The sequence below is a fragment of the Vigna unguiculata genome, chromosome 6, assembly GCF_004118075.2.
Source record: "Vigna unguiculata cultivar IT97K-499-35 chromosome 6, ASM411807v1, whole genome shotgun sequence".
NCBI lineage: Eukaryota > Viridiplantae > Streptophyta > Magnoliopsida > Fabales > Fabaceae > Vigna > Vigna unguiculata.
In genome coordinates, this window is record NC_040284.1 from 25,427,603 (window position 1) to 25,446,331 (window position 18,729).

Genomic DNA, 18,729 nt, shown 5'->3' on the forward strand with positions numbered 1-18,729 from the left:
TTTATAAAAGATTTTGACGCTAACTTTAATCCAAATACTAAAAACGATAACTTTGTAAATCGTTACTTTTTGAATGTTATCCGAGTTTCTTAATTTTTTTTAAGATAATACTCAAATTTGTGCTTATTTTCCTAACTAAAAAGTTTCATCTAAATTTAGATGTGACAAAAAGGAACGGAACGAATGACCGTATAAATAATATTTTGGACACAGCTTTTTATATTCAGCAAATTGTACAAGTCTTTGTCTAACCAATGAGTGAGAGAAAAAGGTCTAACCATACATTACTTAATTCATCGATGATATAAAACGCATTAATTCTCTTTTTCTACATTGAAAAGGTAAAATTTTACTAATTTTATTGATGATTAATTTTTGGAAAAAAAAAACGTAAACTGATATTCCCTGTGGAAATAAAGTGTAACCTTTAGTTTCTATTATCTACCAAAACACTGTTTTGTAAGATTCTAAGCATAGTTTAAGAAGTCCGGGGCAGGTCCGCGATGAGCACAACTGTCCTTGATCGTACGTACGTAAAGCCACTTGGAAAGGTTAGCGTTGCATCCTATTCTTAACTTCTTTTCTACTCTGTGTAGGTCCACAAAAGATCTGATCACAATAGTGACGACCAAGATCGGACGGTGCAGAGTTGAAGCGAGTGGAGAAGCACGTGACACACACTTCTCTCTCAATGTCATATATATATACTCGTAAAGTCTTTGTTTGTGTTGGGGAATGCGTTTGTCTTCCATTTGTTGTGTTGTGTGTCTGAATCATGACTAACGTCCCAACCTCTCTCAGATGTTCCTCCCTTACCTGCTTCCACAAAGCAGCAATCACACTCTCACACCCTTGGCGCTTTTTCCTTGTTTTCTTTTGAGGTTTTTCGAGAAACTCTCACAAACATTATAAGCAGACCAGCCTCTTTCTGTGTTGTTTTTGCAGTGATGGGTGGCAGTGGGGAGAAGAGAGTGAAGGGTTTTCAGGGGAAGAAAGAAGGGTTCCGGGGAGGAGTGCCGAAAGGGTGTTTGGCCATAAAGGTGGGTCAAGGAGACGACCAACAACGGTTCGTGGTGCCGGTGATGTACTTCAACCACCCTCTCTTCATGCAGCTTCTCAAGGAAGCAGAGGAAGAGTACGGCTTCGATCAAAAAGGAACCATAACCATCCCTTGTCACGTGGAGCAGTTCAGGAACGTTCGAGGCATCATCGACAGCGAAAAGTCTCTCCTTCACCATAATCATCACGTTCGCTGCTTCGGCTTCTGACCAACCAACCAACACAAAAACCTTCTTCACCCTCGCTTTGTAATTGTAATTAATTTCTTGCAGGTACCATGATTTCGCCTTGTAAATTCTCCGCTTTTGTTTTACTTTCCTTAGTTGAGTGGTGAGTGGTGAGTGGTGATGACAGTGTGGTAGAGACGAGACGAGGACGACAACAGAATGTTACATCTTGCTGTTGTAGTTACCTTGTTATAGTTTTGCTACAAATCTCAATGGAAAACAGATGCTTTTTCTTTTTCTTAAGTTTTCTAGAAGGATTTGTGGCCATTTAATGACAGTGGAAAGAGTTGAAAAGAACACGTGGGGGCCCAATTTAACGACTTCTATACTCTATTCTTCTTTCTTTTCAGTCCCTTAATAATTTATTATTTACCGTACATTCTCGTTAAGTGGGTTTTTACTGGAGGGAACTAATCACAGTGCGAATGGTACGAGTTTTTCTGTTTGTTTGTTTCTTCTTTTTTTGTCTTATTTTCTGTATGGTAATTATTAATTACACGGATATTCCTCCTAATTAATGTAACTGCTAAATTTTATTTTACTTTGAAAGAATGCCGAAATATTACTTCAAAAGCATCAATAATAGTTACTTTGGAAGTGCTTTATCCCATAAACTCTTGCACGTGCCTGTGAACAGTTGAAACTTGAACACGAATACGAAGAATAAAGTGAAATTAAAATAGGGTGTGCATGAAGGAGAAAATAGGGATAGGGCGTGGACCATTACTGAATGAAGCTGAACCCTATGATTTCTTCGATGGTAGGAAAAAAAGTTTTACATCCTGCCTCCTTTTGATACTACTACTTTACTACAATACAACCATTTCATGAACTATTATTTAAACTTGGTTAATTTAGTTATTAATAGTCGAAACAAATATGATTGTATTTTTAAAATTAAATAATTCAATTTTCAATCTATATAGAAAAAGAAAATAGTTATTATTATTTTTTATTACACATAATTTTTAATATAATATCATCGGCGATTTAAAAGTAAAAAGAACGTTTGATAAAAATTTTATCGTTGGAGGTAAAACCAATGCTTATGATATATTAAAGAATAAATTGTATTACAATTATTCAAAATTATATTTGATAATATCAAAAGTAATATATTCTAAGTGAATAACATGTTTCTAAGTAAATTATAAATTTTAAAAAGAAATACAATGCTAAAAGTAAACTAATGGACAAAAAAAAAATAATTGTATTAAAAATAGCAAATCATTGACATATATTATAAATTAAATGATGCGCAATTATATTATTTACATAAAAAAAATATAAATATATGTTCAATTAAATATTGATCAGAGGAAGAGAATCTCCTTCTCATTCATTAATCAATCAACAATTTAAATAATATCATAATTCACCCTTACATTTATTAAGGCGAGTAAATATGTCCATAATTAATTAAATTGTAGCCACTATACATGTTTATAATTAGGTTTTGAATAAATTTTCTAAATATAATGAGTAATACTAAATAATCATAATGACAACATTTCAATAATCTCAATATTTCTTAAGTTGGATATATTATACCAAATGTTTTAACTTGTGAAGAAGAGACTTGAAATTGTGTTTTTTCCAATGCTTTTTGTAAAAATATTTGCTATGCTGTTGTGGTAGGAATGTATGATGTCAACTATCATTTAATTCTTTTATCACATTTTTTACAATATGTTATGTTAATTGGAGTTCAGATTCTCTACTGATTTTTTAGGTACTATTCTCTGCTGAGCTTTAAAAATACAATGTGTTGGTGCTTTAAATATCTTTTAATATATTTTAAAACGTCAAAATTAGTGATAATCAGTGTATTATAAAGGCACAATAAAGGAACAGTACAAAAAATCCAGCAGAGAATCCAAATTATATTAATTGACTATCATAATAAATCACATTTTTCCTTTAGAATTACTAACCCTAAATCACCATATTGTTTTTATGTTATGCCACAATAGAACGATATTTAGTTTTTGCACAAGAGTATGAGATAATTAATTATTTCTTAGTTTTTCAAGATACTATAGAAGAGTCAATTAAGGAATGCCCTATAAGTGGGCAATCTCTCTAATCTAAATGATACCATCCTTATAGTTTCTGTGAGGATCTAGAAAATTGTATTTTAAAAGTGTCTGTGTTTTAAAATAATAAGATCCTATTTTTTTAATAATAAAAAGCTTACATATAAATAAAACATTCATAAAAGGATCTCATCACTTAGAAAATAATTTATCTTTCTAAAAACACATTTATAAGAACTCTCTCCCTTCTCTCTAGAGTTTCTCCTCTTGTGTTCATCTCTTTGAAGATCGGAGACCACCGTTAAAGTGATCAATGTGACGAGTTTTTCACTTCTGTCTAATCAGTTTCTTCAATTGAGTAAGTTGATTTTCTTCTCTTTTCCTTTGGGTCAGCTGTTTTTCGACACACATGTGAGAAATTCTAGCTCACATGTGACTTCTAAGTCCTCCTTGTGAGTTTATATTAATCAGTGGTCCTAATAGTATGTATTGATCATGTTTGTGTTGTTCCTGAATTGAGTCTATGTGTTTTGATAACTTAAAGGGGAAATTTGATACTCCTTGAGCAATTTGAGACACCTTAAAGAAAGTTAATTACAATGCTTTGGAATCGTAGAAACATTGAATTAGTAAATTGTATGATTTTATTGTGAATGACCTGTGCATTTGCTTTGTTGCATGTTACATGATGTGTGAATTTGGGTGTTAGGTTAGATATTGCTTACTTATAAATATGGATTGATTAGATATTGCATTTGAGACCAATTAGTACTGATGATCGTGGTGAGTCTGAGTTTGGTATACTTTGGACATCTCCAATAATTATTGGACTACATAGACTGGACTAGATTAACATAATTAATTATACATAATCAAGTTCTACAAAATTATTGATGATTATTTCTTAACAATCATTTTCCTGCAAGTACATTAGTATGTAATAGTATTATAATAAGTGTTGTATCACAAGGATTTAACTAGTATATTGATAGTTAGTTTTTGGGTTTTTGGATTTGGATAGAGAGTACATGTAAATATAGATAGTAGTATATATTATATAGATTGAGTGGTGTAGAAACTGTATTTCATCTTATCTTCTTCTATTACACCACTACTATCTTGTTTACTTAATATGCAAATTATTCAATGTCCTAAAAGTACTTTTAAAGATAGATCTAGACCCATGTCTGCAACTTAGAACCTAAGGACTTCATACTCAATACGATTTCTCCACTCTTCCACTCTTGATTGAATGAATTCATGCTTTATTGTGCAAGACTTTCCCCACCCAACACACCCTTTAGATCATGTGGATGTCTCTAGCAAGAGTGTGATGGTTTGATTGGATCTCAGTTTGAGACAAGTCTTTCTACTCAATCCAAACCAGTTAAATAGATGAATTATAAATCAAACCACACACTATTGAATGAAAGCATAGATAAGTCTCCAAAAAATAGAAGTACATAAAATCAGAATTAATTATATTAAACCTGAATATGAAAAAGTTCAGCTACTCTAAAAATATTACAATACAACTTCAACAACATCTAGATATAGATTTTATAATAATATCATTTGTCATGCCTCATGTACCCATGAATCCGCTATCGGATATACAAATGAATTATTAGCATAATAATTATTCATGATATTCAAATATGTATGGAAATGTAATTATTATGATATATAATGTGGGGATATAAGGCTGTTGTGATATATATAATATATTTTTCTATGGTTGTGCAGTGGTCGTGCGTGGTCCTTCTAAAATCAAAAACTTCCTAACAATCACACTTATTATCATGACTAAAATATTGTAAAAATATTATTTGGTTGGCGTTGGAAATATGTAAATAGAAAATGGATGTTTGCGTATCGTTATCTATTTTATTTTACAAACTTTTAAATATTACATACATGTTTATTCAAGAGATATATATTTTTTTGTTTATTGTTATAAAATATAATATTTTATTTAAAAGATAACTTGTTATTTTCGAATGCAAAGCCTAAAATATATCTTTTCACGCATGTTATATGATGTCTAATCTTGCATCAATTCCTACAGACTATAACATACTCACAACACTGGAAAATGGAGGAATTATATAGCAGAATTGAAATTATTTATGATGTATAAATATGAAGATGTGATTATTATGATATATAAATATGAAGATGTGATTGTTATGTTATCAAGACTAAAATCCTAAAAGTATTATTTTGTTGGTGTTTGAAAGATGCTAAACAGAAGATTTATGTTTGTGTATCGTTATGTACCTATTCTATTTTACAACCCTTTAAATATAATATACATGTTTATTTAAAATATAGTATTTTCTGTTCATTATTATAAATATAATATTGTATTTAAAAAGGTAACTTGTTATTTTTATATTGATGTATAGCCAAAAATATATCTGTCCATGCAGGTTATAAAATGTTGAATCTTGCACCAACTCCAAATGAAAATACCACACTAAAAGAAGGAGGAATTATAGTTTTGATAACCTTCATTTTATATTTAATATACATTTTTATAATATGGTGAAGGAATCATGGAGTAATGAATCCACAAGATATAAAAATAATGATAGTACGATTAGCAGGTAATTAGAATCATTGGATCAATACTCAATCAGGTAAGGTTCATGAATCTTATTATAAAAGGTATATTTTACGAACATATGCTTATGTTACTATTCTGACATCAGAATCTAGTATTTCATATTGACTTAAGCTTCAGAGTGTTTTTTACAGACATCATCCCCCTCTTGCATTTGAGAGTTGAGGACGAAATATCCTTGGAGTGAAGAATTTGAAGACCAGGAGGATCATACAAAACTTTGTAGAATATATTGTCTCCGTAAGAACAATATCATTACATATTCTATTTTACAACCTTTAAATACAATGCACATATTTATTTAAATTATAATATTTTATATTTATAAAGAAACAATTTGATTATTATTAAGAGCATAAGTCATGCATGATGACGTAACTAATTTATAAAAGTATAAGAGTACAAGTGTCACGATTCGATTGTGACTTGACTCATTTGGCCTCAGTCACAAAATAATTAATACCACTACAACATTAACTATATTAAATTTTATTAAAAGTCTAAAGACAACGCTAACCAATGCCCTGGACACATGTTAATGTATAACTAAGGATTTTTTATTTCATCATTTTTACAACTAGAATAATTAACTTCATTAGTTAAAATAATATAAATTAAACTCATATAAAAGATTTTATAAAGACAAAAATACCCTGTGAAATTTTTAAACAATATCTCTCAAACACAAAATAAACACTTTGGAATTTCTAGTATCTACTAAAAATGCTTGTGGGGATGTAAATTTAAATCTAGTATTTCACTTAAAAGTTTAGGTGATTAAATTTTTTATATTATTAGTTTATGTCTTTATAAATAATAATTTCAGGTATTAAAACATTGTTTATTTCTTTAATATAGGAGATTGTGTTAAGTTAAGAGGAATGTTGCAAAAGATTATTGAGAAGTCAAATAAAGGAAACTCAATAAAATATCAAATTTATATTTTAATTATTTTTTTGTTTGTAAACTTTATAAATGTTTAATACTATTTTTTGTTAATTTTTCTATTAATTTAAATTTTTTTTACATTTAATTATAATTTAATTTTTAACAACATTAAAATATAATTATTTTATTATTCAATTATTTTTTAACTTTTTATTGATGTATATTAAATAAATATTAAATACAATTATACAATGTCCTTAACCGACTTATTAAGAGACAAAGTCTAAATATTCTCTCTATGATGGTTATTATTCTCTTAAAATAAATAAAAAAATAAAAGATATAATGGTTAGAGTTATTAGTGAGGGTGTACGTTACTTTAGAAAAGCTCCCGAGATAATCAGAAATGTAAACGTCATTACTTTGATTTGATATTTTCTTTTGACCAATTTTAAAAAGTAAGAAAAATTGCGATGAATTTTTAAACTTCACATCTGGCCAATGACATTAACAAAATAGTAACACTTTATACAATAACTCAACTCAACACTTGATTAATCTTAATATAAAAGAAAATTCTCACTATACATATAAACCAAGCTCTATGATAAAATTTATTCTTTCTATTTAATTATACAACTAAAGATATAATCAACATTAGTAAACTTAGGTATATCTCTCCTAACACAAGTTCTCTATATGTAGTATTTAAAACACCATGAAACTCAAAGCATAAAACTAATAATTACAATATGTATTTTGATATATATATATATATATATATATATATATATATATATATATATATAATATAATGCTCGATAAACATTGAAAATAGTATATAGTTTATTTAAATATATGAAAGGTTTTGTTCACTAAGTTTTAACTCAACAAGTTAAAGTATATGCGATTTAATCAATGATAAAGTTCAAATGTAATTAAAATAAATACATTTTAAAATTGAAGAAAAATAAAATTTAAATTTGTTATGATTACAAATTATTGAAATTATTAAAATGTAACTGAAAATATATATATGAAAAAAAAAGTCATGAAACATAAAATTAAAATTGAATTAAAAAATTAGTTTTGAATAGTCAAATTTGTATAATGTTTGACCGACTATAACCAAAAGTTTTCCAAGTAAATTAAAAATACAAAAATAACAACGTTAATAGATCTATTTGCACCAAAGAAAATAATATCAAAGTAATATATTATAAATATGATAGTTTTCTTTATTCGATATAAAATTTAATTGAAAATAAATTAATCGCCACAACTACCACCAGGTCCTCCAAACTCGAAAAGGTAACCAAAGTGGCGGGTTTTATCTCCTTTGTTTCTAATATTGTAACAAGTGGGTTTGTCAACGAAGGGATACATTTGATGTTCATTAGGTTCCTTAGCTAGTCTGGATTCATCTTGAAATGACATCTGTCTAAAGTAACACGCACTATCATCAGGAAAATGTCCAGATCCCATTTGAGGACTCGAAGAACCTGCAGGCTCAGTATATGTTCTTCCACCCCATCCTACATGGTCAGCTTTGTTTAGGTTGGAGAACAATTTTGCTGGAAAATATCCAATAAACTTATTGTTTATAATTACCCACCAATTTTTGGTCGTTGGATCCTGAAAGCATACACACACATTTATCATACTTCTATCTATCTATATATTTATATACATAGATACATAGATACATACATATATATAGTGTTAATTACGTCTACAATACAATATTAATTTTTTTTATCATTATATTCACTTAAAAAGTGTATTCAAGAAATTAAAATATGTATTAATATCAAATGAATTAAATCTAGTTCTATCTTTTTATTATACTAAAAGTTATATAAAGTAATTATTACCATAGAAATAGAAAGTAAAGAGTCATAAACCGATCCACCGTAGACAGATACATTGGTTATGCGTGCACCAAGATAATGTATTTTGCTAGTCTGAATAAAACCTGCACATTGAATATTGTAACATCCCGTCTTCTGGTAGTTATCTGACTGCAAATTTTTAACACAACATCAAATTTTGAATAATAGTATTAATATGATAAATTAACTAATTAAAAATTATTTATGATGTAATAATGACTTATTTATATCCTTATACACAAAATGGAATCGAGAAAAGAAAAATCCTCCACTCCTACCAAAGACTTTTGAGGGAAGTGCATCCTAACTTTCATTTCTATTAACTATTTAACCATAAACAAAATAAATTGATATGTCCTTACCGTCCACGAAGTATAAAAATGGGATGCATAATCACCGTATAGTTGTGGAGCCACCTGATAGTAATACATTAGATTGATTAGATGTTTTTTGTTTTATTAAATTAATACCAATTAAGTCAATGATACATACACACACATATATGCAAGAAAAGTTAAGTGTGAAAATTACAACTCACATGCCATCCTACTGAGATCTTGTTACCGGATGTTCTTACTCCCTTTTCAACCCATACATGAGACATAGAGATTTGAAGCTTTGAATCAACCCGTGGATTATAAATACTATTTATTCCTGTCACACCGTAATAAGGACCATATTTTCGTAAAAGGTAAATTTCTGCAAGCTACAAAAGTTGATATGTGTAAATAAATAGTCAGATTGAAAAAATTAGATGAAATACAATTTATAAAAGTAAAGTACCAACAATTTAAACTATTTTTTTTATAAAAGATCTTACATGAATACCAGGAAGGCCTTCAGCCAATATATGATTGTTTAACATTGATTGTTCTCGAATATGGTCATCTTTTCTTGTTCTGAGTATAGGAACAGTCCCCTTCGGACATTCATCTTTACTCAATCCAAACTTGAACCTAGTTCCTAAATTTGTGTGACTTGATTCTCCAGTCAAATTGTGAAAGTTGGGTTTTTTCTAAAATTAAAGAAAAAAAGGCAAAGATCAATACATGAAAAACATTATTAAAAAAGGTTAAAAACTAATACTAAATATTGAAAACAATATGAAATTCAAATTTCAATGTAATTGAAAGTTTTGGTTATACACCTGTAACTTATGGTCCTTCAATAAAGGATGATCAAATGATGGTTGTTTGTAAATGTCAATACAATCAATAATATCTCCAAACTCCGTCTATTAAATCCAAAATAAAACACATACAAATAAAACTATTAAGCCATGTAGTGTGATATCAACTAAAGGAAATAAAACATAAAAAAGTTGAGACATACATGAATACTCTTTATAGGAGGCTTATTAATAGGCTGAATTTGTCTCTCCAACTCCAAATATTCCTTTAGTATAGTTTGAGTTCCTTCATTAAGACAAACATGACTTCTCAAAAAATATATGAGGAAAAACAATACATAGATCATCATTTTCACAACTATTACTCAACACAATCACACACACACATATATATATATATATATATATATATATATATATATATATATATATATATATATATATATATATATATTAAAATAGCAAATGTTTTTAAATGAATGATAATATAAAAACTATATAGTTATATTATATAGTTATATAGTTGTAAATGTAAAATATAATGCTCATTCGGTTTCTTCTTATTTAGTATTTTAAGTAACAATATATTTATTGTATAGTAGTTATTAAGCGTTACTAATTATATAGTAATTAATGCATAACATTTAATATTTATGTTTAGTATTTATTATTCAACAGTTATTCCATGACATTTATTAGCATTTATGATATAAATTTTATTAATATTTTAATAAATATATTGAAGGTTAAATATATTTTTAGTCTCTAAATTATTATAAAAGTTGATCTTTGTCTTTAAACTAAATTAAAAAGTATTTTATCCCTACATTTTATGAAAACAATACAAAACATTATTCTCAACACACGACATATAGAGGTTATATCATAGTATACTTTGGAACTCTAATAGTCACATGGAAAAACATTGACATGCCTTTAGTTGAGTATGATGTTTTTCTTGACTTTCATAAAGTTCAAAGCACTAACACGATGAAAAATTCTTACGTAAGAACAATTGAAAAACACATTAAGAACATTACTCATTATCATCTTTGCCCTCAAGAATCATCCTACCAAAGAAAAAAATTAATACAAGAGAAAAATCGCAACGGTTGTCTAAAGACAATAAGAGAATAACACTATGTGAAAATTTGTACCATACATAAACTATCCTCTCATGCCCTTTGACCCCAAGTACACCCACACTCTCCAAAGTAAAGGCTTAACCTAAACCTAAGGGTGGGCAAAAAATTCAATTTTCATGATCCAATCCACTTTTTCTCTGATCCAATCCGTTTAATATCCATTTTATTAAAAATCCAATTCATTTAAAATCCTTTTTATTGGATCTTGATACCAATTTGATCCACATTTTATATATTTTACGGATTGGATATCCATTTTCTAAATCTAGATTTTAAAAAAGGATAATCCAAAATATTCAATCCAAATTTTTAACTTATATTTTTGGTTAGGTTAGGCTAAAGGTTCAGACGGGCTAGCTCAAATTTAGTTGTATTTGATTGAGTTCGCGTGACCCTGTACAAAATTTGGCCGAATTTAGTCAAGTCGGTCTCGATCGAAATTCTAGCTGGTCTTGGACAAAATTTGGAAGTATTCAGTTGAGTTCATCCCGACCCAAATTTGACTGCATTGGGCTGAGTCGACCTAAATAAAATTTGACCGGATTCGGCCGAGACAACTGCGACCAAAATTTGGTTGTATTCAGCCTAGTTGGCTCCAGTCAATACTCGATCGAATTCAATCGAGTTGGCCCCAATTGAGATTTGGCAAAGTCGGTCATGGCCCAAATTTGGCCGTATTCAGCTGAGACAGCCTAGGATGAAATTTGGCCATATTCAAATGAGTTGGTCACTATCAAAATTTGCCTGTATTCAACCGAGTCGGCCACGACCGAAATTCGGCTGAATTCAGTCGAGCCGACTCTGGTCAAAATTCGGTCATGATGACCTCGACCAAAATTTGACCGAGTTGGTCTTGGCCTGAATTTGGTCGTATTCGGCAGAGTCGATCGCGACCAAAATTTGGTTATATTCAGGCGAGTCGGTCCTGACCTAAATTTGGCCGAATTCAGTCGAGGTGGTCATGACCAAAATTTGGTCGAGTCGGTCCTAGCCCAAATTTAGCCATATTCGGTTGAGTAAGTCCCGAACGAAATTTGACTGTATTCAACTGAGTCAGCCGTGATAAAAAATTGGCCATATTCAGTCGAGTCGGTCCCGACCGACGAATTTAGTGGAGTCAACCCTGACTGAAATTTGACTGATCAGGCCCTGACCCAAATTTGGTCACGTCATCCCCGATTGAAATTCGTTCGAATTTGGGTGAGTCGACCCCAGCCAAAATTTGGCCGAATTCGACTAAGTCAAGCTCGACCAAAATTTGGTCAGCCAAGTCCATCCCATGCTGAAATTTGGCCGTGTTGGCCCCGACAAAAAATCTTCCAAATTTTATGGTATCGACCCTATAGACACAAGTTTTAGAAAATTCAATTTAAATTTATTTTATGAAAAATGGATTTTGGATTTTGAACTTAATCCAAATATTTGGATTTGGATTTTAAAAAAATCCAATCTACTTTTTTTGAAAAATGGATTTGGATTGAAAATCTAATCTAATTATTTGGATTCAAAATGAATGTGGATTGGATCATTAAAAATTCAATCCATGATCACCCCTACCTAAACCTCACAACACTATATTACAAGGACATAAGAAAAGTCAAATACAAGCTTAAAATGTTTTTGAATGAGACAAAAAACACTATAGACTTAGAGTCCATTATATAGTCACTAATACCGACTCCCTTACCTATGTTAAGCGATGTAAGACTTTTTAAGATGTATTATTTTCGCCGATCCAACAAGTATCAAGTGACATAATTCTTTGATATGAGCTCTCTTAATTACTCTGGTTCTACTATAAGCTCATTTGAAATAAATGTACACATTGATAACAAAAATTACCCTTTTCTCTCACAGATAAATTACTTTTTAGCTAAATTTTAACATTCTCTTACACCAAAATCAACCTATATTCAAAAGCTAATCCATATTTGAAAGAAAACATTTCACAATTTCCTTCAATTTATAATTCATTGCATATAAATTAAAAGTTGAACAGTAAAATTCTCTACTTGAACAATACACTTAACTGAAAGTGAGGATTAAATTCTGTACTAATTAACTAACATTAAAAGGAGGCTTCTCCCTGCACCTCCAATAATTTCTCCTGTACCTCCAAAACCTACTTTAATTCCATCTTTGCCCATGGTTAAAAACTGAGTTAATGTTTTTTACCGCAGTGCACCCCCAAAATTTCGTGCCTCACCGCTGCACCCCCAAAAGCAGATTCTCTGCACTCTCTGCACCCCCTGCACATGGAATCTCTTTGACCTTTATTTTATGCACTCTATGCACTCTCTGCGCAGCACTCTCTGCACCCCCTCCACACACTCTTCATCCCCTTCTCCCTGTTCTCCCTCTTCTCCCACACAACAGCACCCACGCCATCCTTTTCTCTTCTCCACACACCATTGTTCTCTCCAGCGTCGTCGGCAAGCACGTTTCTTCTCTTCCCGCCGGTTCTCCATTTTTCACGGTACGTGTGTATTTTAATTTTAATTGATTTTAGTTGTAGCTTTGAATGCTATTGTTTTGTCTTAAACCTGCTTCAAAAATAATGTGGAAGGTGGGTTGTGTTGATGTCTGTGTATTTGAGAGAGGGTTTTAGAGATTTTTTTTATTTAGGAAACGGATTATGGAATCCGTTTCCCTGCTTTTTGTTTTTTTTTGTTAAACGGATTGTGGAATCCGTTTGGGTTATTTTTTTTTTTTTAGGAAACGAATTTTGTAATCCGTTTCCTTTTTATTTATTTATTTTTTCAAAAACGGATTGTGAAATCCGTTTGGTAACTTTTTTTGTTTTTTTTTGCTAAACAGATTGTGGAATCCGTTTGGGTAATTTTTTACGACCTCTTCATCGCTGGCCTATCAGATTACTATTTGCATCCTTTTTCTGCACTTTTCATATTTTATATCTTTTGAAAAATTAAATAACTATTAATTTAAAGAATGTCAATAAATATTGAGGTTAAAAGAAATTAAGAATTTGGTAGAACAAAAAATAAGAAAAAAATGCATTAATTATAGTTAGTAAGAAAAAAATGTAAAAAAAAAGTAAGAAAAAAAAATCAAGTAACAATTTCTTTCTACGTAGTGTTCTTTCTCTTCAGTGGCAACGAGACATGTAAGCTTATTATGTATTTGTGAGGTGGTGTATTTAGTAATCACAGATGCATAAAGCAAAAGGATTTTTTTTTAGGAAACGGATTTTGGAATCCGTTTCCTTTTTAATTTTTTTTTTCAAAAACGGATTGTGAAATCCGTTTGGTAACTTTTTTTTTTGGAAACGGATTGTGGAATCCGTTTCGTGTTTATGAAACGGATTCTGTAATCTGTTTCATAAAAAAATTCGCAAACTTTTTTATGAAACGAATTACGGAATTCGTTTCACAGTGTTATGAAACGGATTCTGTAATCCGTTTCCCATAAATTTTGATTTTTTTGGAGAAACGGCTTTTGTATTCCGTTTGATAAAAGTTTGAAACGCGTTATATAGTTTATGAAACAGAAAACAAATTCCGTTTCACTTCACAAGCAAACAGAAAAAAACTTTAGCTAGTAAGAAGCTGGTAAGAAGGCTAACCTGGATGGGAAAAGACAACGCAGTTACCCAAAACGACCTTCTTTCAAACAACCACCAATCAAATAACCTTCGATCACAATAAACACAATGCTAAAGACAACGACAAAATAAAAAACATTCCTTACAAAAAAAAAAGTGATACACACCAGAGGGACCACCACCGACAATGAACGAATGAATGAAGGACAGAAAATCTCAGGGACCACGGACCACACAGAAGAGAATGAGAGCAAGAAAGCACTGGACAAGAAACGAAACGCAACGCGAGCACAAAATAGTTGGGGGTGTAGGAGGTTGGTGACGCAGTAAATGAAATTTACTGTGTCCTAACGACTTTCACCCACTCTGATAAATAAGGATATAAGAGTCTTTTTTGGGATACAGAAGAAATGTTGGAGGTACAGGGAGAAGACCCCACATTAAAATTGATTCTCTAGTAGTGTAAGAGAGGAAGAGGCCTCCCCAGCCCACTAAATAAATATGTAATTATGTTGTTATTATCAGATTTTTTTTTTTCAAATATTTGATTAGGGGTGTTGGTAAACATAACTATAACATGGCATTTGAAGACGAGTGCGAATAAAGAGGATAGTTTTTACAATAATATAATATTCTGAAAAGCACATCAATGCTGTTAGTTTAGTTAGTTAATAGGGTTTATTAATCCAGCAAGAGGGAAGTTTTAAAGTAAAGATGGGGTGCAGGAAGAAGCAGTCCTATGTTTTGTATTTATGTAGTAATGGGCCTAGAATTCTCTATCCACACCCTTTTCTACCAAAACTCTCATTCCCACTTCTGCTCTCACAAACTAGAAACAACCAAAATTTCAGACGCTCAAATTCATTTACCAACATTTACTTTTATGAACACTTCCCACATATACCAAGACATCAACTTGTAAGAAATAAACAACGAAGCACCGAACAACCAACCAACAAATAGACCCACTAACAATAGATATATAAAGATAAATAAGGAATAATCAAAAAACAATGAAAAGTGAGTGAACCAGAGAGTGAGAAAAAAAACTTTTTTTGCAAGTTACACCAACCTTAGACTTAGATTGTTCATGAAACATGTTGGGACAAATTTTTCTGTCTCTAGCTACCTAATTTTAAATTTGTTACATGACCACTCATTTCATTTTGAACCCTACCTAGTTCAAATCAGACAATATGTGGAACAAGATCAAATGAGAACTTTATTTGTTGTTTTCTTATGTCACTTTTAATTTCACTGAATCATAACAATAGATATTGTATAACGATAGTTAAGTTATGTGTGTAATATACAACTTCACATTAAATAACACATTATTTATTAAATTAATATATAAGTTGTTTATTAATACATAACTATTTCAACATGTATGTTTAAAAGAATATGGGACATTGATCTTAGTTGAAGTGACCTAAAATATAACTTGAATTTGTCTTCAGATACATTGGACTAATTTCAAATTCAAATTTGTTAATGTGGACTGGACTGAGTTAGTGAGATAAGATGAGTCGTGAACGTCTACACTTGGATCATGACCAAACTATTAAGCTTTCCAAACACAAAGATGCGTAATTCGGTGTAAACTAGATTTAACTACCTCTAATTATGGGAACCTAAACTTTGTACTATTTGTGTAAGACATTATTTAACTATAGCAAGCTTACATATGTTACTAATTATGTACTGTAAGATACCAAAAAATATTATTTTGAAATTTTTTAAGTGAATTATTTCGTATTTGGTATGAATGCTGGTGATATAAGATATTCTTATTTCAAAGCAAATATAATGATCGTATAAAAGTTTAGAGTTAAGTTTTTTTTTTTCCCTAAACTATTATGAAAAAAATACATTTAGCCTCTAAGTTAAATGATAAAGTATTTAATCGTGATTGTATAATAAATTAAAATATAATCTCTAGGTCTTATATTAACTTTCATAAAATATAAAGATTTAATATTTGAAAATTTAGTATAAGAACTAAACACAAATTTTCATTTACAGTGAAAATATATTTAATCTTTAAATTTATAATTATATCTGTAACATATGTTTATCTTTCTTCTCTAACCATTTCGTTTGTAGAAAAGTTTTATTTGGATCATTCAATTGTGTTGTAATTTTTCAGAACCAAAACTAATTTAAAACTGAATCAAATCCTCTGTTAAATGGCATACATTAAAAACCAAAATAAAATTTTGTCTCATATAGTTAGTAGTTATTCTATTTCCAAAATATAGAGATAAAAATGATTTAATTTTCTAGGTAGCAATATACTTTTTCTTTACTTATTCTTTTTATGATAATTTATTTTATTTGAGTTTTAAAAATATTTTTTTAAATTATTCAATCTAACTGAATAAAAAATGAGTTATGTTACTTAAAAGATAAGTTCAATCCAACTTAAATATATTTAATTATTTTGCACATAACTTACGATTATAAAATCATATAATTATCCACGCTCAAAACAAGATGAAACTTAACAAAAGAGTTTGAGTTTATGTCGCAAATGAAGACGGAGATAAAGTGGACGTACAGATTTTGGCTTTTCAACCTTTCGGAGGTCGTTAAAAGCAATTATTGCATTTTAATCTATGCATGTGACCATACATTATACTCACCATTAATTTGAATATTGGAGGTACTAATGTTTTGAGTGAAGTTAAAGAAAATGTCCAACATGTAAATGAATTTATTTTTCACATCAATTTCGAACAAACTTGCACAGCATAAAGTACAATCGTTAACATGTGATTATATAGTACGGATTATTAAAGAATAAAATCTATTCTTACAAATTGCTTTTTGCAGACCACGAAACGAGTGGTTTCTTCAAATCTCAATTTTATGTACTTTTGTAACTATTCTAATTTTAAAAAACTAAACGTGTTCTAATAATAATAAATTTTTGTCATCAGGATTTTATGTAGAGACACAAGTGAGCATGAGAATCCACATCTGTTATTTATTCAGAGTGTTATGCACATTTGGCCTTCTTACAAGGCATGGCTCAATATTAATATATCAAGACCATGTGATTTTGCATGATGAGAAACGAACCAAGTTTAATGCAAGTAAATTAAGTGTACACTAATTGAGATTTTAATTAATTAATTAATTACCCGACACAAAGACATTAAAAACCACTAGAAACAAAAGGGTAATTGTAGTAGGTTAAGTCCACTCCCATACAGAATTTGTTTAAGCTGTGTTTGGATATACATTAATTATGCAAAAGTATGGCTGAAAGTGAGTACAGAGAATGTGAGATTTCCCCGAAAGGAAGAAGAAGACAGAAGGTAGCTTCACTTAAATATGTCAACCGAAACATGTGTGAACATTCAATACCTTAAAACTCACTTCTTTTTGTTGGTTAAGAAGTTTTATTCTAGTTGGTGGGTTCAGTTAAACTGTTACATATACATACACATACACCTTCACCAAATTTCTTCACTCTCACAGAAAACGCGCTTTTGAACTTGTGGAGGCTTTGAACATCGGAAGCTGATTATGGAGTAGCTTAAAAGTAACTCCTAACCACTGGTATAGAATATATGCATCTGCAGGGTCTTAAATGATAATGACTCCAACAGATTTAAATAATAATGGATGACACAATTAATCATGTTTGAGATGTTTTAATTCAATCTCCAATCATTATTCCAAGGAATGTCTCCAGAAAGCAACTTCCTCAAAGTGATTTCCTGGATATGAAGCTTATAATAGAAACTAGAGTTTAACTAACCTTCTCACATAACTTTTATGTAATTAACTTATATTTTAACTATCATTATAATTAATATTAAAATTATCAATGTAAGAAAAATGAATTGAATTTCAATTTTTGGCAGTTACAATTCAAAATTAATCCGTGCCCTAACTTTTTCTAATGTAGTTTATTTCATATATAGCATAGTCTAGTTACATATTTAAATACACGTACATTTAGTACTTAACAATATATTAAACAATATATTATGTGATTACTATGAGTAAGAAAAACTAAAAAGTTTCAACTATAAATTAAATATCAAAGTTAAAATAAAATAAAATAAAAAATAATTAAATTATTGGATATACATATCACACATTTTATTTATTAGAAATTGAATTAATTTTAGTTGATTTTTAATTAACCCAA

General features: G+C 29.7%; 2 protein-coding genes across 2 annotated transcripts; one reads left to right on the forward strand and one right to left on the reverse strand.

The window, feature by feature from the left end:
* Positions 1-707: 707 nt before the first annotated feature.
* Positions 708-1,583, forward strand: LOC114187410 (auxin-responsive protein SAUR32-like). The gene has a single exon (XM_028075664.1). The coding sequence runs from the start codon at positions 948-950 to the stop codon at positions 1,266-1,268; it is 321 nt and encodes a 106-aa protein (XP_027931465.1). The 5' UTR covers positions 708-947; the 3' UTR covers positions 1,269-1,583.
* Positions 1,584-8,038: 6,455 nt separating this feature from the next.
* LOC114188991 lies at positions 8,039-10,265 on the reverse strand. The gene is made up of 7 exons (XM_028077686.1): positions 10,061-10,265; positions 9,876-9,962; positions 9,549-9,743; positions 9,267-9,434; positions 9,091-9,144; positions 8,711-8,857; positions 8,039-8,471 (listed from the first exon to the last, which is right to left on the reverse strand). Exons 1-7 carry the CDS (start codon positions 10,205-10,207, stop codon positions 8,106-8,108), a joined length of 1,164 nt encoding a protein of 387 aa, XP_027933487.1. The 5' UTR covers positions 10,208-10,265; the 3' UTR covers positions 8,039-8,105.
* Positions 10,266-18,729: the final 8,464 nt, after the last annotated feature.

Excerpts from the sequence above, each read along its gene's own strand:
- LOC114188991 (XM_028077686.1), bottom strand. The coding sequence starts at position 10,207 with ATGATGATCTATGTATTGTTTTTCCTCATATATTTTTTGAGAAGTCAT. Across the intron at positions 9,963-10,060 it reads CTCCTATAAAGAGTATTCAT|ACGGAGTTTGGAGATATTAT; the intron begins GTATGTCTCAAC and ends TGGATTTAATAG. Across the intron at positions 9,744-9,875 it reads TGAAGGACCATAAGTTACAG|AAAAAACCCAACTTTCACAA; the intron begins GTGTATAACCAA and ends CTTTAATTTTAG.
- LOC114187410 (XM_028075664.1), top strand. The coding sequence starts at position 948 with ATGGGTGGCAGTGGGGAGAAGAGAGTGAAGGGTTTTCAGGGGAAGAAA.